At 47.9% G+C, this 23,549-nt stretch overlaps 1 protein-coding gene across 1 annotated transcript in view; it reads right to left on the bottom strand.

Moving 5' to 3' along the window:
- LOC107114877 (pulmonary surfactant-associated protein D-like) overlaps nucleotides 1–23,549 on the bottom strand; it is a 62,486-nt gene that overhangs the window by 11,800 nt on the left and 27,137 nt on the right. The window contains exons 2-4 of the mRNA XM_015416482.1: nucleotides 7,264–7,371; nucleotides 7,138–7,156; nucleotides 4,867–4,971 (exon numbers count right to left, since the gene is read on the bottom strand). Of these exons, the coding sequence (XP_015271968.1) occupies nucleotides 4,867–4,971; nucleotides 7,138–7,156; nucleotides 7,264–7,371 (232 nt within the window). The remainder of the gene's footprint in view (nucleotides 1–4,866; nucleotides 4,972–7,137; nucleotides 7,157–7,263; nucleotides 7,372–23,549) is intronic.

The following is a 23,549-nucleotide window of genomic DNA, read 5'->3' as shown; positions in this document are numbered from 1 at the left end:
AGGGTCCAACATCCTGGCATTCGGAAAGCTAAAGAGCGGATTAGCATTCTGGTGGGCGGGGGGCGGTAAGCAAAATTGCAATGGGAGGTAGAGACATACACATGATGAGTTAATGGAGTGGGACTTCCTCCCTTACCCTCTTTTCCCCCAAAAAAACAATGTACTAGGATATATTATTAGTTCAAACAGACAACATATTATTTTTGTTATACATCCTTTCTTCCCCCCCCCCCCCTTTCTGGCTTCCCACAGCGCTCCAACCTCCAGCCCATTTCTTATTCCTTTTCTATTTTCCACTTATCTTTTAATCATAATCTACCGGTAACGCTTCTTTCTACTAGTATTTTCTCTTAATTAACTTTCCTCTAATAACATTAACTTTTCAATAATTGTCAAAGCAAATTAAATTGTCCTTTACATCCCAATATTTTTCTAAATACTCTTTAAAGTCTTTCCAATCTGTGTAGAATTCTTCTGCCTCAAGGTCCTTAAGTTTCCTTGTCATTTTGTCCATTTCAACCATGAATATTAATTTCTTTATCCATTCCCCAATTTCCGGGATTTGTCTTGTTTCCAACATTGGGCATAGGTCATTCTAGCAGTTGTGATCATATTTATTTATTTATTTATTTATTTATTTATTTATTTTTGCATTTATATCCCGCCCTATCCCGAAGGCTCAGGGCGGCTAACAGGGGCACCAAGTGCCAAGTAAAACAATATCATATAGCATATAGTTAAAACAAAAACATATAATTAAAACAATCACATATAGTTTAAAACCATAAATTACAATATACAGCAAACTTCAGCAAGAGGGAAGATCTTAACCTCACCTAGCTACCCGCAGTCTCATGCTCAAGCCATTTCCAGTGCCACAATCCACCCCCAGGGGGCGAGACAATCAGATGTTAAAGTCGCTAGGGCATAGGGATACAGATGGAATGATGACGGCGGCGGCTCCTATCCAAAGGCCTGGCGGAAGAGCTCCGTCTTGCAGGCCCTGCGGAACTGAGAAAGGTCCCGCAGGGCCCGGATCTCCTCCGGGAGCTCTTTCCACCAGGTAGGAGCCACCACCGAAAATGCCCTAGCCCTAGTCACAGCAAATGCCCTAGCCCTACCACATCAATGTTCTTTTCCGCACATTAACTTATTCCATTTTTAAGTCCCAACAGCAATATTTCAGGTTCTTTTTTAAAATTACATTTTACAATTTTTTCCATTTCTTTATGTATCTCAGCCCAATAACTTCTTGCCTTGTCACATGTCCTCCACATATGATAAAAGGAGCCTTCCACCGCAGCCCCCAAATGCTGGTCCCCAGGGCTCAGGGGCCTCTCTTCCCATGTTCAGCATGAGGAGATGGTGGAGGCCCACCTGAGGACGGAGAATGTGGTAAAAACCGTCCCCCCTCCATTAGCATAAATTCCCCACAGAATCCAACTCAATATACAGTTTCGTTTCTAAGTGGAGTAGTAATCGTACATTACCAAATCATAGTGGGCGTAGATGGTGGAAAACACCATTATTCATGCCCCCCCCCCGGGGGGGATGGCCCAAGGATTTTTCGTCAGCACAAAAAAAGGGGAACTTAATCCTGAAACCTAGGATTCCATCTATCACCCCTTTGTGTTGCTGGAGATTTTAAGCTGCTTTTTACTAACATGTCTCTCAGATTTTTAGATCCCCGTTAGGCAAAGAGAGGAGCAGTCTCACATGAAGGAATCCCGGTTAATAAATGCCAATGTTTTCTAATATTGTTACTGACCTGAGTTGATCTTCCATCATAAATCAGTGGAATAATAATCCTACTAGACTGCCTTTGCTAAAGGGACAGTTTTGCTGAGGATGCTTTGGCTTGGGCTAAACAATGATTGGAAGGCACTTTTTTGGACCAGAAGTAACAAAATAATTGTATTTATTAATTACTTTTTGACTTAAGTCTCGATATTGTAGATTGCATGGGTTTATCTTTTTTTTTTTTTTTGCTTCTAGATTATTTTCAGTGAAATATCATTTGGCAAGTGATTGCATCTTTGGAGGCCTCCTTCATACTTTTATTCTGTGCCTAGTGGTTTCACTTTGGAAGTAAGTTAATATGTTTTTAGGTAGAATATAGGCATTGTTTATTATATTATATGTATTTAATTTCAGGTTTTTTATTTTTATAGCAATTCTTTTCTGGTTCATTTTGTATCCATGTTGTATAATTGTATTGTATTATGGTATAAGCAGGGGTCATTTCCTGCAGGAGCGCACAGGAGTGGAGCTCTGGCAGTAAAGAGCCCAGGGGGGGGGGAACACATGCAACAAGCCCCACCCCCTGCTCCCAGCAGCCCTCAGTCAGAGCAAGAAGCAGCCAGGTAAGTTGCAGAGCTCTCCCCACGCAGATCTGTCCTCACGGAGGAGGGAGAGCTTGTACCTGAAGGCGGGCCGGGGGGGGCCTCTGCAACTTACCTGGCTGCTTCTTGCTCCTCATGGCCTGACTGAGGGCTGCTGGGAGCAGGGGGCAGGGCTTGTTGCATGTGCCCACCCCCTGGGCTCCTTATTGCCAGAGCTCTGCTCCCGTGTGCTCCCACAGGAAATGACCCCTGGGTGTGCAGGCTGTGAAGAGCAGAGTCTGGAAGTAATGGGTTTGCCCTGTTAGGAAGCTTGCTTTGCAAGCATATTACAACCTGTGCTTTAAAGTGTAATGAGTGGTGAAGATCAGCTTAATTTTAAATCAAAGTCCCAGTTTAACCCATAGCTTGGGTAGTGTTTTGTTCGAGGAGTGGGCGGGCAAGTATACATAACATAGAATTCAGAGCCTGTGTTTCAGAGATGCTGGAATTCCTGGGGGAAAATATATTTTGTATTCTGTCACCGAGTGTTGGTCTACAGCATCGAAACATGATAAATAAAGTGTGATGCAAATAATTCTGACAGCAGGTATGAAATCAAGGGAAACTAAATAAAACCGCAGGTGTCTCAGCATGGCAGCACAGACCCTGCTTCAAGCACAGATGTTCAAAGTAAACGTCAGTGTAAACATAACACTGCATATCTGAAGACACGTCCACACATTCGAGCAGCACTTATTTTCTCAAGAAAACTTGAGTATGAACCGCCTGTTTACACAGGCTCATCCAGTTCTCAATGGCTTAGTAAATCTGCATTTGGGTTATAGCATATTAGATTGCAGGTACGTGCTCTTTTCCCTATAAAGATGATGATGATGATGATGATGATGATGATGATGATGATGATGATGATGATGATAATATTTCAATTTATTAATCGCTCAATCCTGCAGAGCTTGCTGGTTCTGAGCGATTTACAGTTACTCATTTACGCGGGACTAACCATGATTTATGGGGGTAAGGGAGGACAACATATGTCTTATTTAAATCACACACATTCACAGTCGGCGAGGGTTTGTCCAGCTGCAGGGTCAGACGTGTTCCGTCGGCATATTCACTTCGGCTGTGCTAGATGACGTCAGCTTCTCCAGGTCTTGCAGCGCCGCACTGCCACCGCCTGGCTGGAACGGCCCATTACAGGCTTCTCGGAGTCGAAGCGATTTTTCTTAGGCTTTCAATCTTGCGAGCGGAGCATTCCGGTCGCCGGCTAACACCTCCCCCACCGGGGGGGGGGTTTGGTGTGCCCACCCTCTCTAAGGAGTGGTACCCATTTTATCTACTTGCCGAAGCTTTCGAACCGCTGGGTGGACGGCAAGCTAGGGACAAGGCTGGTAGCTCACACCAACACGGGGCTAGAACTGACAGCCGTACTGTTCAGCTCAGATGTTACTAACCAGAGGATAAATCCTCTGTGCCACCGCTCCCCTTGCAACCAGAAAGCTAGCATGCCATCAAGAAGACTAAACCTATTCCTGACATACTTGTTTATGTGCATGGAAATTTTTTTTTTTTTTTGTACGGAAGAACATTCAAGCACATGAGCCTCCACCTAGTCTGAAGTACTACAGCCAGGGCTGGCATCATCATATACTGCGGCTGGGGGGGGAGCTGCCAGGGCCCAAGACGTCTGGTGGGGCCCACTGCCCCTCTCATGCCCCTTCACTACTACCAGAGAGCCAGCATGGTATCTGAAGAACTGGATTCGATTCTGCACTCCTCCACTTGCAGCCAGCTGGGTGACCTTGCGTCAGTCACAGCTCTTTCAGAGGTCTCCCGACCCAGAAAACAAGTCTAGCTCGCCACCTAGTGGTGCAAAAAGCTAAAAGAGTTAGAACTTAAGGCTGCAAGAAAATCTTAGGATCTCCTGGCTGTACTATACACAATGCCATACAATGGTCCTGTTCACACGGAGAAGTTGCCGTGCTAAAGACACGGATGATAGGCGGGTTTTTGGTGCGCAATCACACTGCAACATCTGGGAAGCATAGTACACGCGTGGCTAACCCGTCGCTTCTCGCCGAAGATGCGGAGTAAAAAACTACCACATACGATGTATTAGTTTCTAGAAAGCGCGGGGCAAGGGCGGGCGTCTGATCGCGTTTCCACTTGAATCCCATGGCATCCGGCGCCCGTCCATGTCCCGTCGCACACCGGATGGGGTATTTTGGTAAGTCTCCACAGGATGTGCACAAACTATCATGCGCATCTGCAAACTTTGGTGTGAAAAAAAAATCCCGTTTGCCAAGGAAGCGGCGCCTAGTGATTGCCAGTGTGATCGCGCCGCACCGCTTCTTTGCCGCGCTGCAGGATAGCTGTGTAATCAGCACCTAACGGCGTAACCACGGGACCTCAATGGGACATGTGATCGGGCTGCCGCGTGTTACTTTGCTCCGGGGCAAACAGCCACGCTTCCCCCCTGCATTTTCCGGCCCGTGTGACCGGGACCAATAATTATTATCCCTGCTACTTCTCTGTACCTGCGCTCCCGAACGCCCAGTGTGATTGAGGAAGGGCACGTGGGTGGTACACGTAGTGGCACTCCTGTTGACCATGGCGTACTGGCCAGTGCTGTCTGGGCAAGGGCAGGCAGGCAGCGAAGAGAACTCAGTATGGAGGTTGGAAGGGCTTGAAAGTCAGGGAACGATGTGTGGGCAGGTAGGGGTTATGCAGGGTGTGGATAGGAAGGCATTGGGGGGGGCTGTGGTAGGGAGACGGGGGTCTCTTGACACCATCTACCCAGGGCCCTGGTACCGGCCCGAACTACAGCCCTGACACAGGTATACCCTGGCAGTGAGAAGAAAGGACCAAATGATTCATGATGCTGGGAGTTCTGTGAACATATTTTGGATTGGGAGCCCAGTTTGAGGGAAGGGGGGATTTCAACTTTCCCCCCCACACCATTTTATCGACCTGGAACAGCTATTGTTGATGTAAATGTAGCTGTATCATTACTGTGTTCCCCCCCCCCTCGTCATGATGCAAATAGCTGCTCCCTGGGGCCTAGGGTTGCCAGGCCTGAGTTGAAACATACCCGGAGACTTTGGGGGTGGAGCCAGGAGAGGGTGGGGTTTGGGGAGGGGAGGGGCCTCAGCAGGGTGCAATGCCATAGAGTCCTCCCTTCAAAGCAGCCATTTTCTCCAGGGGAGCTGATCTCTGTCCGCTGGAGACCAGTAGTAAAAGCGGGAGATCTCCAGGCCCCACTGGGGGCTCGCAACCCTACCGGGGCCATTTTAGGCCTGGGAAACAGAGCAGATTGGGAGGCTGAAACCTTTCTCCATGCATACCGCTGCCCTGGTCTCAGTTGCAGCCGAACCTGTTCTCAGTTGCAGCCAAAGGAGTCAAAGAACTGATCACAAGTGACAGAGGCCTCCTGTCTACCATGTGGGCTGCTCTGTGGACTCAGTTTTCAGGAAAGGCCAGGTCATATTCATAGGGTTGCCAGTCTCCAGGTGAGCCCTGGGGACCTCCCAGAATTACATCTGATCCCCAGACTACAAAGTCCTCCTGTCCAGCATGTGTGCAGCTCTGGGTCAGTCTCAAACAGCTGGCAAATGGAAGGCTTGACACTTGATTACCTGAACATGTGGAAATGGAGCCAGAAATCTGCTGTCGCAGGCTCGGCCCTTTGTGATGTGGGAGCAGCATATCCCGCGCTGTCCCATGACATCGGCCACCAACCTCACAATGGGAGGCAGACCTGAGGGCTGTCATCACCCCATAGTTTATGGTACAGGCACCCAGGGCGTAAGGTTGCCAAGTCCCCCCAGGGGGCGGGGAAACCCCTGCCCGAGAGGCCTGTTCCCCACCCGCAGGGATTGGGCCGGCGGGGGGGACCCCACCCCCAAAGCGCGTGATGTGCCCAGCGTGTGTGACATGCCCAGAGGTGACGCAAACGTGTCAGGCACGTTGCAGGGGGATGCTCTATCATCTGAGGGAAAGCTCTATGGTTTTCCCTTGGATGAATGTGGCCTCGCCCCCAACGTGCGCGACGTGATTTCATCATTTCCAGGTGACGTGAATGCGGCGCGCACACTTTGCGCGTGCGCCAGGGGACTCCCGACGACATCCAGGAGTCCAAATTACAAAATTTCGACTTTGCAACCCTACCAGGACGAGGGTTGCCAGTCTCCAGGTGGGCCCTGGGGATCTCCTGAAATCACATCTGGTCTCCAGGCTACAAAGTCCTCGTATCCACCACGTGTGCTGTTCTCTGAACTCAGTTTTCAGGGAAGGCCTCGTTGGATTCACAGGGTGGCCAATCTACAGGTGGGACCGGGAGATCTCCCAGAATTTCAACTGATCTCCAGACTATGGAGATCTTTTCCCCTGGAGAAGATGGCTGCTTTGGAGGGCGGACTCTGTGGCTTTGTGTCCCACTGAGGTCCCTCCCACTCCCCAAACCCTGCCCTCCCTAGACTCCACCCCCCAAATCCTCAGGAATTTCCCAAACCAGTGTTGCTAACCATGACAGGTGGTGTGTTGCATACAGAAGGAGAACCATCAGATTTATACCCAACAACATTTGTTGAGTTCCCTACCAACATTTGTTGAGTTCAACAGAAAGAAACATTTCTAGCATACTTGGTCAAGTATGCTAGAAATTGTTTCTTTCTGCTGAACTCAACAAATGTCAGTAGAGGACAAATTTGACTCCCCTTGGTCTAGCACTTTATAGGATTTTAAACTGGACTCGATCCATTCCCCCCTCCCCACTCCCCTTTGAAGAACACGCCTTTACATGACATCTCAAACTGCTTCTGAAAGAGCCAGGCGACACAAAGAAAGATTTAAGGAGTTCCTGGGATTCTGGCCAAGGTATTCTCCCCCTCCCCATTCCCTATAGAAATGCAATGAACAGGCTTACCTCTGTCTCCGGTTTCTCCTTTTTCACCTTGAGGGCCTTGGTCACCTTTTGCGCCAGCAGGGCCTGGGCTTCCTGGAGGACCCTGCAGACCTCGGATTCCACGTGGTCCTGCTCAGACGGAAACGATTATGTGCAGATGCAGAGAGTCAACCATCAAATAAGTCAACTCGACAACACATTTCAGTTTCTAAGGACCCAGGTAAGGCCAAAGGTGGAGTCTCTTAGATCACAGTGCTACTGCTGCCCCATGTGGTGAGCTGGTGGAACTGCAGCTAGCTGTGTCATGTTCTTAGGTTTCTGATGACCTGACCCACCTGGGCCGCTCTGAGCCTGAGAAACCCATTGGCTTCTCCTGACCAGGGAAGACTATAAATGCTTCTAGGTCAGCCTGGGAATTTGCCTGGGCATAGGGAGTGTGTTGTGGTTGCACAAGGACTAGTAGAGTGGTTTGCTGTAGGTACAACATGTCCCATGCTTCAAAAAAGAGAGCTAGCTAATCCTGCTATACTGGCTGTCAGCTGTAATCCTATTAAAGAAGATTAATAGCAAGTGGATACTAAACCCTCAGTCTTCTGTCATTACCTCCTGATATATCCTGGCTGCTGCCTTTTTCTCCTAATTCTAGAAGACAAGAAGAGATTGGATTTATACCCTGCCCTTCACTACCCGCAGGAGTCTCAGAGCGTTTTACAATCTCCTTTCCCTCCCCCTCCCCACAACAGACACCCTGTGAAGTAGGTGGGGCTGAGAGAGCTCTCCCGAGAGCTGCCCTTGAGAGATCAGCTTTGAGAGAACTCTGACTGATCCAAGGTCACCCAGCTGGCTGCATGTGGGGGAGTGGGGGATCAAACGTGGGTCTCCAGATTAGAATCTGCTGCTTTTAACCACTATTCCAAGATGGCTCTCCTCCATCTCTACTCTCAATTCTCGACTTCCGAGAGAGGCCGTTAAAAATCCTCACACACACATCACTGCCATAAGTGATGCTATATTTGGCAAGCTGCATTCCTAATTATGCTATCCAGCAGGCTTGGAGGTGAGCAGGCTAAGAGCAGCTAAATTAAAACGTGCAAATTAAAATATCACACCTGATCACATTTCATAATCTAAATGCCTCACTTAATGGGTTCAAAACCATTTCTTTATTCATATGTCCTTTATTTGCTGATGGAGTCATTTCCGATAAGGGAGACACGAAGTACCTCTTGTTAGATATTCATTTTAACGTGGTAATTATAGCTTTTAAAATTCAAGAAAGGAGTTTTTACTTGCTTCACGTTGAGAATAATGGAATTCTCCCAATTGGCATTCAGGGAATATTTGGTATTCAACACTCTTCCTTGGTATATCCAAATACCACTAAGACATTAGAAATCCAGATCCACATTCAGGGTTTTGTTGTTGTTTAGTCGCACAGTCAAGTCCGACTCTTTGCGACCCCATGGACCAGCTTCCGCCAGGCTCTCCTGTCTTCGCCATCCTTTGAAGTTCACTCAGTTTCATGTTCGTTGCATCAATGACACTGTCTAACCATCTCATCCGTTGCCATCCCCGTCTTCTTTGACCTTCAATCTTTCCCGGCATCAGGGTCTTCTTCTCCAGTGAGTGCTCCCTTCTCATTGGGTGGCCAAAGTCTTTGAGCTTCAGCTTCAGTATCTGGCCTTCCAGGGAACAGTCAGGGTTGATTTCTTTTAGGATTGACTGATTTGATCTCCTTGCAGTCCAAGGGACTCTCAAGAGTCTTCTCCAGCACCATAGTTCAAAAGAATCTATTCTTCGGCGCTCGGCCTTCCTTATAGTCCAACTCTCTATCCCCCTTCTCTCCACATGGCACTGTTTAACTGTGTCCCTTTCCGTTTTGTCACAGTTCTGTCCCTTTTCTTATTTGGCAAATAAATAAGTTGCGCACAGAGACAAAGGTGGCAGAAATAGGACTGAGCCGAGTAAACAACATGCCTTTGAGTTGCTAGCTCAAGGTTCTGCTGAGCATGTAGTCGAAGGGCTCAAACAGACCAGAGGAAGATCACGCATCTTCTTTCATGCATAAAAACAAACTGCAGACTTGTAGAGCCTCAATTTGCCTTGGGGCTATACAAGGAAGAGAGAAGGTTTTAACCCTTCAGTGTCAACTCAGTTTTGCGACTTGGTTATTATTATTATTTGGCTATTAGTATTTTAAAGGACGTGGTTACTAGTATTTTGAAGGACATGTTTTTTAACATGCTAACCCAGAAGGGAGACCAGTTTCCAACAGGGAAACCAAGTGGAGGTTGAAGGGTTAAAGGCCCTCTCCCATCCTTGCATTTCTGCAAGCACTGAAATTGCATGAACCTACAATTTGCATTTGATGGAGTGAACAACGCATGATCTTTTCTCCCATCTGTTTGCACCCCAACAGTCCCCTTTTACCAGGGGCAGTCCCTATTTTGTGGCACTTGTTTCTTTAAAAGAGCCAGTTTGGTGTAGTGGTTAAGTGCGCGGACTCTAATCTGGGAGCACCGGGTTTGATTCCCCACTCCTCCACTTGCACCTGGGCTGGATGACCTTGGGCAAGCTATAGTTCTGTCAGAGGTGTTCTTGAAAAAGAGTAGTTTCTGTCAGAGCTCTCTCAGCCCCGCCTACCTCACAGGGTGTCTGTTGTGGGGAGGGGAAGGGAGAGGAGTTTGTAAGCCGCTCTGAGACTCCCTTGGGTAGTGAAGGGTGGGGTATAAATACAATCTCTTCTCTTCTTTAAAAGCATGGCCTCTGTTTTACCTTTGGTGCAGATTTTTGGAGATGGCTTGTGAAAAGAACTAGTGTGCACAGCACACAAACGGAATAGATTTGGCCAGGGCTCTTTTTGTAGAAAAAAAGCAGCAGGAACTCATTAGCATAATAGACCACACCCAACAGCAGAAACTCATTAGCATATTAGGCCACACCCTGATGACACAGCTAATTAGCATATTAGGCCATACCCCCATGTTGCCAGAAGTGTGGTCATCCAGCCACACCCACCTTTTGCTTCTTATTCTGTTTACCTTGTTTGTTGTCAAAACCCTGGGCTTTTTTTGTAGCAGGAACTCCTTTGCATGTTAGGCCACACACCCCTAACGTAGCCAATCCTAATGAGTTTCTATTATGCTAATGAGTTCCTGCTGGGCGTGGCCAACTTGGGAGCCAGCCGGAACTCCATTCCTGTGCGTTCCTGCCCAAAAATAGCCCTGGATTTGGCATTTCTCAGACTTCAGGCCTCATCCTCTTCAACAATAGCAACATTGACCCGTCTATTGGGCCTTTGGGGGAAAGGCGCCACTAAGTGTGTCCCGAGGTGAGCATCCAGCACAAACTTTCCAGGCACCAATAGATCTGAGGACCCTGAACTAAAGGTTATACACAGGCAGAACGTAAGAGGTTAGATCCTACGATCGACTTCTGCTGGCACACAGGAGCTCATGCAAGAAGGTGCAGACCCTAACATGATGCTCAGCACTGCCCCCCAGGGATCCCCGATGGGCGGAATTTGAGAGGGGGAAGAATTTATTTTGTGAGCAGAGAGAACAAAATCTAACCCAGGGCCCCCCAACCGTTTTGAGCCTGCAGGCACCTTTGTAATTCTGACACAGTTGGTGGGCACAGCCAAAAAATGGCTGCCACGATAAGGCAGCCATTTTTAAGGCAGCCATTTTAAGGCAGCCATTTTTAAGGCAGAGCCAGCAACAAAATGGCTGCCGCAGCTTGCCTTCAGTCACACAGTGAAGATTTTTGTGCTGTGGTGGCAGCTGCTGCCACAGCTATTGTCAGACGGCAGATGTGCCTGGAGAATGTTGGGGCGGTGGGAAGGTTCCAGGTTGAGGAGATCAGTAAATGGAGCAAGACGTCACCTCAGATGCACCGACTGAGAAGGTTACTGCACGCCTCTCATCTCGGTAGCCTTTCCCCTACTTGGGAGCGCACGAGTGGATAGGGCTGGCACCCTCTACTCCCTCCTTGCTTCCCAGCTCATAGGGTTCTGCCAATCCTCCTTGGTTACCGCCTTTCCACTCTTCATTGTCTCCCTTCCCCCTGGCCCACCCCACCGCCCAGGTCTTAAAGCAGCCGAGCCATGGGGTTCTTCTAGCGGGGCCCACCGTGAACTTGCCCCACCCTTCTGTCTCTCGGTCGGGTCCACTGCGGAGTGGCCAACGGGTTCCCCGACCCCCACAACCTTTTTTGGTCATGGAACAGCCGCGGGCAGGATGGCAAGGGTATGATCCCGGGGCCCTTGGGGAATCCTCGCAATGTCTCATCTGTGGGCTGGCACCAGAAGGTGGGCATCCCCAGGACTTCTCCCCAGCTGCTGCCCTGGGCACCTTGATGCCCCCCTCTTTGTCTTGGTCGTCCCTGATGGAGGGAAGGTGGTCTCTCTCGGGTCCCAGGGTCGAAAGGAGGTGTGGACTCAGGGAGGGCTCGGGTGAGACCTCCTGACAGCTGTGTTGTGAAAATCTGCATGGCCGATCAAATCTCCAGTGGCCAATCAGGAGCCTTGCTGGGTAAAAGCCCCGCCCACTTTCTAAAACACTTGGCAGGTGCCAGGAAAGGAGTTGGGGACCCCAGCCCTGATCTAACCCAATAGAAAAGGAAAGTATGAAATAACATTCATTTTGGTTGGTTTTTATTAGGAGCAAAGCACGCAGGAGCTGAGTATTACAATCCATTCGGTTTCAATGTATCTGAAGAAGTGGGCATGCACACAAAAGCTTATACCCAGAGTTAAAGATGCCACAGGACTCAATTTTAATCCATTAGGTTGTGAAACTAAGGTCCTGGTCACATGGAAGGTTTTGGCCCAGGAGAGGGACGGATCGGGGGCGCAGCAAACAGGCATGATCTCACCACAACATCTGGGAAGCGGCGCACACCCGTCTCCGATCCGTCCCTAAAGCCGGAAAACCCGCTGCAAAAAAGAACCACCTACAGAGAAGGACTTACCTGGAACGCCGCATCAAGCGCAGCCGTGGGATTGCCGGCGTGCACATCGTCTGGAGCAATCCAGGCTCCCGGCCGAACTGCGCATGCGCACACATGCACAGTTTGGCTGCCGCGCTCTTCCTTCAGTGCCCCCCCCCCCCGGCATCTGATCGTGCCAGGGAGGAATTGTGCGGCAGCTCAGGGGATCTATGTGATCCCGCCGCCGCGTGTCTCTTTTGGTGCGGCTTTCAAAAGCCGCACTTTGCCCGTGCTCCCCCCCCCCGGTGTGGCAGGGGCCTAAGAAAATAATAATCATTGGATAGAAAATGCACCTCACTTACCCATTTCACCAACATCTCCCTTTTCTCCTGGAACACCTTGGGATCCGTTTTGTCCTGGTGGTCCAAACGGGCCTATTTTCCCTGGAGGACCAACTATCCCTCTTGGTCCTTGCATTCCTGAGGTTTGATCAGAGATTAAAAGGGCCAATTATTAAGTGTTGAAGCAAAAGGAACATTTAGAGAAGAACAAAAGAAGGATACGTTAGAGCGATTCTTGGTCAAAGAGATATAGACTCATCAGTGCTACCAAGTTCTGTTTACTAGCTACCGGAAATAAAATGGATGTAACTGCCCATTCTAGTGATACGCCATTTTTCATTCTAACCATAGGTCTTTATTCTTCTTGTTGTTGATGAATTGGGCAAGCCCCCATATGTCTGGTGGGCTGTATCACACCCTCCCCTCGGTACTACCTATCTCTTTCTCCATCTCTGTCCCATCTGCTTGAAACCATATTTACCTCTTTAATATGCTTTGAAATTCAAATTCTCAAAGGTTCCCTCAAATTCCCCGTAGCAGTCAATGGTGTGGACCATCATTTTAGGTCTCTGTGACATTATGGCAACTGAATCAATAGCAGCCAAAGGTGTTGTGACACCCCTTCAGACACACATGTAGATTTCAATGTAGAACCATATGATTCAAATCGCCATGAAGCCAACATTAAGACCGATTTCACACAAGAGCCGCGCCGCGGTCGTGCCTCCCTTTACCCCGCTTCTATTGGTCAATTTCCCACTCGAAGCCACGCGGCCGTATTTTGACCCACACCTTCGTCTGATTTTCCCCACGGTTCCGTGATCCTGTTTTTTGAGGATCACGAAACCACGGGGGAAAATCGGGCGAAGCCGCGGGTCAAAATGCGGCCACGCGGCTTCGAGTGGGAAATGGACAAAATAGAATGTGTTATAGCACTATAGCGCTCTAAAGCGAATGTTAAAAAAAAGCCGGAGATCGCCCGCGTGGGTGAAAAACGGCGGCGAAAGAGTGGTGCAGTCTGAAATGGCAAACCGCTTCAGATCCAGCTCTTTACTAGAAGGGGGAAGCCATGTGTGAAATGGCAGACCTATACCGGTTTACTCCACGACGGATCAAAAACGGCTTCAAAACGGGTTAAAAATGGTAATGTGAAATTCCTCAATGGTTTACACTGTGGGGTTTACTGTATATAGTCCATATAGCCTTGGGTGTATATATGGGGGGACAGGATCATCAAAAGGTGCAAAACTGGTTGGTCAGTTAGCAGTTATTCTGTCCATTCTCACTGATCCAAAACTAAGACCCAATGGGGCCAGTGACCTGAGAGGGGACAGATGTTGACTGGCCAAAGGGGTCTTGGCCAGAGACAGGCTGGCTGATGAGTTAGAGCTGAAAAACAAGATGAAAATAGAGCTGTCTGAAGAGGAAGGCGACATAGCTGGTGTTCTAGGCAAATAACTATCATTTTTGATTGATAAGGAAATGGAAGGTGGAGGGAGAAGAATCTGAAGAAGGAAGACTCCCCCTTTATCTCCTTTGGTGTTTCCGCTCACTGACCCTCGGGAATAAAATTTTAGGGGGGGGGGCTCTCAGTGGACCACAGTGTAATGGGGAGAATTGGCAGATATTGGTACACCCTCTTAAGAAAATGTAAATCTTCTCAAAGTTGCTTGGCTGGATACAGGCTGGGACTATAAGAGAAAGTAAGCTTAAACATATTTCAGATATCCCGCAAAGTGTGTTAACTTAATAAAATAAATAAAATAAATAAAATAAATAAAATAAAATAATATAAATAAATAAAATAAATAAAATAATATAAATATAAAATATAATATATTTAATAAGTAGTTTTGAAACTATTTTACATTGTTAAATTACAATTACGAGTATGTTCCATAGTTGTAAGTAGTAACAGCAGAACATACAAGATAGTAAGAAAGGGGTTGAATATTTATGAATGAAACAAATAATTCTTATTAACCCTGACTTGGGTTGGCAGGGTGGTTCATTCTTGAGCACTAAAACTGCTGGAGTGGGTGACTCAGCATGCCTGGACATTGGGGGGCACGACATCCCTCCAAGTGTGTATAGGTATTATCTCCTTGAGTGGGATGCCTCTCTTTGGTTTAACCTGGGAGCTGCCCTTTGACCACTCGGCTGGGCCAAAGCCGAAAGGGCGCTCAGTTGTGGATGTGTCTGATGGTGAAAGGAAATTCCGATGTTGCAAAGAACAATACTGCGTAGGAACCTGGAATGTAAGAGCTATGAATCAAGGTAAGCTTGACGTGGTCAAAAATGAGATGGCAAGACTGAACATCGATATCCTAGGAATCAGCAGGGGTCATTTCTTAGAAAAAGAGCTAGGGGAACTCATTAGCATAACTCATTAGCATATGCCACACCCCCTGACATCAGGGGCCCGGCAGTGGACCTGCAAGGCCAGCGGGAGTGCGAGGAAGCCCCGCCAAGGCCCTCCCTGGCCCCAGGCAGGCAGGGGTGGGGAGAGGCAAGGAGGAAGCACACATTGCACTGGTTCTGCTGGGCTTGCAAAAATGCCTCCAACCTTCAGTTTCTACTGCAGAGATTCTCTGGGACTTCGATTCTGTTCTGCATGGCTTCTGTTGTCCTTGCTTTTTTGCTGTTTTTCCCTCCATAGGAGCACCTTCTTTGGGGGGCTGTAACTTGGACCCCATAAATCCAATCCTCATCAAACTTGGAGGGCAAGTAGAGGAGAGTCATCTGGAGATCTCTTGCATGTTTGGCATCTTTAATTTGCACAGGATCCATTCTATACAATCCTGACCCTCATGAACCTGTGCTTGTCATTTCCCCAGAAAATGCTTTCCTGGGGACACCTTCTTTGGGGGAGCCATAACTCGAACCCCATAAATTCAATCCTCACCAACCTTGGCATGTAGGTAGAGGAGGGTTAGCCGGATATCCCTTGTGAGTTTGGTGTCTCTATCATGCTGAGGGGTGTTCTACCATGTCACAAACCTCACAAATGAAACTGGTTTATTTGTGATGTTTCATGGTTCATGAAGCTGGCATACCATGAACCATACCACATTTTCCCAGTTCATGCCCATCACTACTCAACACCAGTTCTCTAGGTGAAATCCATCTGGTTGTCCTCATGAATTACCCCTGCATTGACCCATGTGGATCTATAAGAACCAGATCATCACTGAGACAGTACCCTAAGACCACAATTGTACCTTTAAAGATTGACTACCTCTTTCAATAGTCTTTCAGTAGTCATGTATGGCTGCGAGAGTTGGACTATAAGGAAGGCCGAGCGCCGAAGAATAGATTCTTTTGAACTATGGTGCTGGAGAAGACTCTTGAGAGTCCCTTGGACTGCAAGAAGATCAAATCAGTCAATCCTAAAAGAAATCAACCCTGACTGTTCCCTGGAAGGCTAGATAATGAAACTGAAGCTCAAATACTTTGGCCACCCAATGAGAAGGGAGCACTCACTGGAGAAGACCCTGATGCTGGGAAAGACTGAAGGTCAAAGAAGATGGGGACGGCAAAGGATGAGATGGTTGGACGGCAAAGGATGAGATGGTTGGACGGCAAAGGATGAGATGGTTGGACGGCAAAGGATGAGATGGTTGGACGGCAAAGGATGAGATGGTTGGACGGCAAAGGATGAGATGGTTGGACGGCAAAGGATGAGATGGTTGGACGGCAAAGGATGAGATGGTTGGACGGCAAAGGATGAGATGGTTGGACAGTGTCATCGATGCAACAAACATGAAATTGAGCCAACTTCAGAGGACAGCGGAAGACAGGAGGGCCTGGCGGGAGCTGGTCCATGGGGTCGCAAAGAGTCGGACTCGACTGTGCGACTGAACAACAACAACAACTTCTCCTCTCCCTGTGTCCTCTCCTTCTCTTCTCATGGCCTTCCATGGAGACACATGTCTCTGCAGGTCTGTACTGCAGAGACAATGCCCTCATCCTCCCACACACATGATACCAGAGTAGCTGGCCATTTGTGACAGGAAGAGTACTCTATAGATTAGGCTTCTCTCTCTACTTTTGACTGCAACCTGAATGTGACCTGGATCTACTTGAATCAATGTAAGTTTACCTTTTTTTTTTGCAACGTACTTCTTGGAAGATTTATTTACTGCACTCAGTATCACGCTTCTAGGACTGGGCAGACTCTGCTATATTCACCAAATATCCCAACAGAAATAAGTAGCGATGGGACAACTCCACCCGGAGAGAAATGTTTTAAAAAGAATCTAATTGTGGATGGGGTCACTCCAAGGGCATTCAGTTCCCGAGCTTAAGAAAAATATCTCATGGAAGTAATCAAAAGCCATGAACAAAGACTAGTAAATTATCTCAAAGATCAATAAATACACTTTAAGAAAACTCTGATTTGAAGGGGGGAAAAGCACAATAAGCTACTGCAAAGAAATATAAGTCTCTGGCCACAAAATATGTAACAGAAATCAATAGGCATATACTTCAATGGATGTACTGCGTAGTATTGTTCAAAGATATTTTCTTTGTATCCTTTGTATCAGGGATTCAAAAGTGCTGACCGGTTTTCCTAGAACAAAATTATGCTACGAATGCCTCCCTGTTACCAGAATGAGACCCCTCTTGGATATTGTAACTTTGCATACAAGAGGATCCTGGAGGGAAAGGGTTAAGAGGATTCTCTCCCTCGGGCACATCTGGCAGTTGGCCCCCACCCTCTCATCGGTTGGATGTTGAGCCTCTTTGGCCGTTGCTTGTCTTCTGTCTCCTCTTCTCTCTTTCACAATAAGTTAAATGTCCCTACAGGAATAAGATGTCCTTCTGTTTTTGTAAGTAAAACTTCTTTCCCTCGTTACCATTGGAGTCAGATCATCTTTGTAACTTGTTTGAACAGCATTTTCCCCTTAACCGGTCAACCTGGAGGATCGAGGATACGGTGTAAAACTTCTTTCACTCGTTACCATTGGAGTCAGATCATCTTTGTAACTTGTTTGAACAGCATTTTCCCCTTAACCGGTCAACCTGGAGGATTGAGGATACTGTGTAAAACTTCTGTGCTTCCAAGCCAAATGATTTTTTTTTTACATTTAACCCCCTGTATAGGATTCTGCCCCTCAAGCCTGTCCAGAAATGAGAGGGAACCCTATACTTTTGCAATACCTTAAACAAAAACCCACAGAGGTAGGCTACCCTCTCTGGATTTCAGAACAATTTGCCACCAAAACCTCTTCTAACTAGAGTCCCCTTCCAGCCTAAGAGCAAGGTTCAGACTCTTAGCTGGCATCTGGGTTTTACACATTAGCACCTCTACCTAGAGATGCACGCTTAATTCTTACAAAGGTAGTTTATAGGGTGAGCAGAAGGCACAGGAGTTTAGCCTTGGAACTCAGTTACACATCAGAGACCATTTAAAAACAAGAATAAGTTTTTATTCAACACATAGCATTGCAATTAGACTATAAAGATTTCCAAACAAGAAAGGCTAGGGCTGTTTGCCTTAACTGAACATTAATGCTTCATATTTACCATGTCAGGATCATTCATCAATCCAGAACAGTCCATTGTGATAATCCAGGAGCACCAAGGGATTTTTAGTAGTAATCCCATCTTGTGCAAGCATGCATCCAGTTCACAAAGCAGGTCTTTGTTCTCTAAGGGACCACATGTCCAGGTGCAATAAAACAACAAGCAGGGAGCAGAGAGCTCACGAGCAGGAACAAAAACAGAACACAAGAGCAGCAGAGAGAGAATCTCTCCCATAGGGAATGACCAATTATAAGCCCATTCCAGTCACAAATTAGCCCTGGCCAGGAGCCAATTGCGAGTAGGAAGGGGAGTGGCCAATTCTCAGTTGTCATGGGTGCAAGTGGGGATAGGCTGGAAGTTTGGAGACCCCCTCTGCAGTCAGGTGATCCTAACTCCAGTTTCCCCATCGGCTACGTGACTTCTGGCATGTTGGCAGAGGCCATCAGGTCTCTCCCAGCATGGAAGTGTGAAGAATGTGGGTTTATGGCATGGCAATTGAGGCCATTTGGCTTCAACAGGAAACAAGGCACAGCCTGGTATCAGAAAGATATCACAGGAGAATGCAGGAGGCTTTTAGAAATCAATATTTCTATACACCCCCAAACCCCTTCCTCACTACAGCCCTCCAAACTGCATGCCTATTACTTCACATGGATCTTGCAAGCTCAAGAATGAACTTTTCCTCAGGTTGGAGGGACTGCTACAGGAGAGGAGAAAGTAGGGGAGACTTATGATTCTTGTGTAAGCGGATTATTGTATCAAACTCAGAGATAATCTTCCCTAACTTTTTACATATTGCACCCCTATTTTTGTTTTGTTTGGCATACCCCTTAGAATGGTTATGGGCCCTCTTATTTGGTTCTGGTGTTATTTCTTTATGGAATAAACCATACTTTTAAATGTTGTTTTTCATTATTCCAGTTTTTTGAATGTGCGCAGGATCAGGTGGAAAGGTGGCATAAAAATGTTTTAAAATTAAATAAAATAAATAAAAGAAGCTTGGATTTAATCAAGGGAGGGAGGGGGCTGGTTTCATGACAGGTAAAATAACAATAAGAAGAAATTGGATGTATACCCCCCCTTCACTACCCGAAGGTGTTTGAGAGCAGCTTACAGTCTCCTTTCCCTCCCTCTCCCCACAACAGACACCCTGTGAGCAGTGTTCCCTCTAAACTGAGCTAGTGTGAGCTAGCTCACAGTTTTTTAGCCTCCGGCTCACACATTCTTGTCTTAGCTCAGGAAGGATGGCACCAGAGCACACTAATTTATGCAGCAGCCAAATCACCTGCTCACAACTTTAATGCCAGTAGTTCACAAAGTAGAATTTTTGCTCACAACACTCCACAGCTTAGAGGGGGCATTGCCTGTGAAGTAGGTGGGGCTGAGAGACCTCCTTCAAGAACTGCTCATGGGAGAACAGCTCTGAAAGAACTTGTAACTGACCCAAGGTCACACCAGCAGCTGCATGCGGAGGCGTGGGGAATCAAACCCGGATCTCCCAGATTAGAGTCCGCGCTCTTAACCACGATACCAAACCAAGAGAATGGAAGGCAATACTGAGGATTGGAGGGCAGATGAGCAAGTTGAAATTGCTGTACAAACAGCACAAGCCACTATCTGATAAACATCATGCCCCGCTGCCTACCAGGGGTGAATGAATGGGCATCGGCTCATGGACAAATAATATTCTCCATGCTGTGATTCCTTGCATAGGAAGGAAAGGTGAGGCAAAGAGGCTCCTCCCACTGGCTCCCCTTAGACAAGCTGCCATTTGGCTGTTCCCAGAACTGTCGACTTCAGGAGGGATTCCACGCGGGGCATCAGGTGAGATGGTGAGGCCTTATCTGCGCTGGCTCCGCTTGGATGAACAGCCAGTTGACACCTCCCCTTCCCAGAACCGGTCCCCTGAAGAAGCCTTTTGATCAGTTCATTGTGCCAGCTTTGTTTGATGGCCTCATGTAAGAGCTCAGTCGCTGGTGGGCTTCACACCAGGAGTTTGCTTTGTGTGACCAGCAGGATGACCCCCGTTTGGGAGGAGCTTAGGGTTGCCATCTCCAGGACCAGAAATCCCTGGAGATGTGGGGGCAGAGCCTGAGGAAGTTGGAGGAGGGAAGGGAGCTCAGCGGGGAGGTGATACTGCCTACTTCTCCAGGGGGACCATCCTCTGTCAGCTGGAGATCAATTGTAATTCGAGAACTCCAGCCCCCACCTGGAGGTTGGCAACCCTAGGGCTTCCACACAACATCCTGCTCATTCCAAGCACGACCCATGGGGCTCCTGGGCTTTTCTCCTTTAAAATGGAGCAAAGGACACACAGGGTGAATGCGGGCCTCTTCCTATGCTTCCCTAGTGGAACAGCTCATGAAGATGTTTTATCTAAAGATACGGGGCTGTAGTTTATCGCGTTTTTATTACATGGTTCAATTTGTGCGTACAGCGTCCTCTTCCACCACCGTTGTAATAAACTTGCGGTATGTCATACCTTAGACATTTTTTTGTTTGTTTGCATTTACTTTGGCCACCAAATGAGAAGAGACCACTCACTGGAGAAGAAGACCCTGATGCTGGGAAAAATTGAAGGTCAAAGAAGAAGGGGACGGAAAAGGATGAGATGGCTAGACAGTGTTATTGAGGCAACGAACATGAAATTGAGCAAACTCCGGAGCATGACGGAAGACAGGAGGGCCTGGCGTGATATGGTCCATAGGGTCGCGAAGAGTCGAACTCGACTGTGCGACTGAACAACAACATTGTTTTCCAGTTCTGTATTCTTAGTCCTATCATGTTGTTTATTGGGGATTCTACACTGCCTGAATGATTTTTTTTTTTAAAAAATCTGTAATTTGTCTAGAGTTTCAGTGAGAAAGGCCGGCTATAAATAAAAATAAATAAAACAAGGGGCGGGACCCGTGATACTCACGGGGGGGAGGCAGAGGAGGAAGCAGGAGGAGGAGTTAAGTCCCCCCCATCCCGCCGGTTCCCCTATCTCCTCCACCCCCCCGCTCGATCTCCCCCCGGCTCCGAAGCGAGGCAAGCCGCTCGGGCCTTGCTGCTCTCTCCCCCCCCCAAAGTGGCGGCAGCGGTGAGGGAGTTCGCAGAGCGTTCCCTGCGCATGCGCAGGGGATGCTCTGTCACTTTTGGGGGGATTTAAGTATCCCCCCGATATTTTTTCTGGGTTTTTTAATTTTTGTGCACACCTGGGGACTGCCCCAAGTGTGCACGAAAATCTCCTTCCCCTCCCAGGTGCCCCCGATGCACGGATTTAGGTATCCACACGCAAGGGGGCACCTTCACTATTAGATATATAGATAAGTTGTGATGGGCGACTGCCTCAAGAATGTGGATGGAGGGGAATATGCAAATGCAAATCACAATATATATATCCCATGCAAAGAGTTTCAGTGCAGATAGATGGCATTCTTGCTCACCTTTAGATATGCACTTCCAAGTCATACCCAAAGTTCCCAAACCGGTAAGGGATTCATGCTCATAAAGGTCCTTTCCACACTAGACCTTAAATCCTGGTTTAACCCTGTCCCCGAACTCGCATTCTACACTACACTCGAGTTCACCCCTGTAATTATCTCAGGGCATTTTTTTGTTTCCACATTACATGGAGGTCACCCTGGTTTCGCCCCACACTTGTCCTGGGATAAATGAATACTCTTATAACCAGGGATAAATGCAAGGTATTGTGTCACGAGTTGAACTCTGATAAAACCAGGGATGAGATCCAAGTGCGGAAAGATCCAAAGACTCTCACTTAATGTTACATCTCCTTTTGTGGCCTGGGTGATTGTTTCCAGCCTCTGTTCCCCTTAATATCTGGTCAACAGTACCCTGAACCATATTCAGAATGTATTAAAAAAGGTAAAGGTTCCCTTGCTCGAAAGCCAGTCGAGTCCGACTCTAGGGTTGCGGTGCTTATCTCCATTTCAAAGCCGAAGAGCCAGCGCTGTCCAAAGACGTTTCCGTGGTCATGTAGCCGGCATGACTAAACACCAAGGCGCACGGAACGCTGTTACCTTCCCACTGAAGTGGTCCCTATTTATCTACTTGCAATTTCTTGCTTTTGAACTGCTAGGTTGGCAGGAGCTGGAACGAGAGATGGGAGCTCACGCCGTCATGCGGCAACTCAACTTGAGATTCTGATGCCTGAAATGTCAGTTGGGTATAATTGATAGATGTATTGGTGGCGGACAGTGCTGTCAGGCCACAGCTGACCACGGAAACGTCTTCGGACAGCGCTGGCTCTTCGGCTTTGAAACGTCTTCAAGGCAAGAGGCATTCAGAGATGGTTGGCCATTTCCTATCTCTGGCTCCGATCACACCACCAAAGAAATGCGGGCGGGAAGCGATGTTGTTTGCCCCGGGGCAAACTGACGCGCGTTTCCGCGATCAGACTTCCGCCCACCCGCCCTGCAGTTCCAGATACTACAGGGTTTTAGCCAATGGCTTATTACAACGCTCCTGCGGCGCGAAACGACGCCCCGATGACGACTCCGGGACGCTGGACAAATGTGTCCATCTGATTGCGTCCCTTTAATCCGCGGGGGGAATCGCATGTCTTCCGCAGCTTCCGGTAGGTGTGATCGCAGCCTCTGCGTAGCAACCCAGGACTTCCTTGGTGGTCTCCCGTTCAAATACTAACCATGGCTGACCCCATTTAATGTCCAAGACGTGATGAGATCACCATCCAGGTCAGGGTTGTAGTTGTATGCCATAAATACACAGCTCTACTCATGGTGACCCCATAGGGTTTTCAAGGCTAGAGACATTCAGAGGTGGTTTGCCCTTGCCTGCCTCTGCGTAGCAACCCTGGACTTCCTTGGTGGTCTCAGGTCCAAATACGAAGGGCTGACCCTGCTTAGCTTCTGAGATCTGATGAGATCGGGCTAGCCGGGATCATCCAGGTCTGGTATTTACGGAGAAAATAACACCGTGATGAAAAAATCTTCACGGGGCAAAAAAATTTACATTGCACAATGTATGTAAAGTTATTTCAACTGCTTGGTTTGTACTGCTGGGTTCCCCCTCTCGTGTGTAAGCAGAAGGCTGATCTCCAGTAGCTTCAGGAAGTAAAGGTTTTCCATACCTTGAGCTCCCATGTCCCCCTTCGGTCCTTGGATCCCTTCCTTTCCATCTCTCCCTGGCAACCCTGGCTCGGCTGGTCCACACACAACCAGGGAACAGGCATTCTGATCGAAGTTATGCACCACTTGGTGGTGGGGCATCGGCTCGGTTGTGGGCGAAACTTGTGAAACGAAAGCACAAAAAGTCAGAAGCAGCAGCATCGTTGAGAGGTGTTCCTGGAGGAGGGAAAAAAATCAATATTCATAATCATAATAAAAGTTCACCCAAGGCAAATGGACTGAATATGTTGCATAGGATTCTGCAAAGGATACTTTAAAGGATTCCGATGACTATCAAAATTCAACAAGCAGGGGACCCACAAGGACTTGCAGGGAGCATTCCTTCCCCACCCACCCACCCGTATCCCCCTTTCTC

This window comes from Gekko japonicus, unplaced genomic scaffold (genome assembly GCF_001447785.1).
Source record: "Gekko japonicus isolate JY-2015 unplaced genomic scaffold, Gekko_japonicus_V1.1 scaffold2308, whole genome shotgun sequence".
In the NCBI taxonomy this organism is placed as follows: Eukaryota; Metazoa; Chordata; class Lepidosauria; order Squamata; family Gekkonidae; genus Gekko; species Gekko japonicus.
This window is presented reverse-complemented; position numbering and strand designations above follow the sequence as displayed.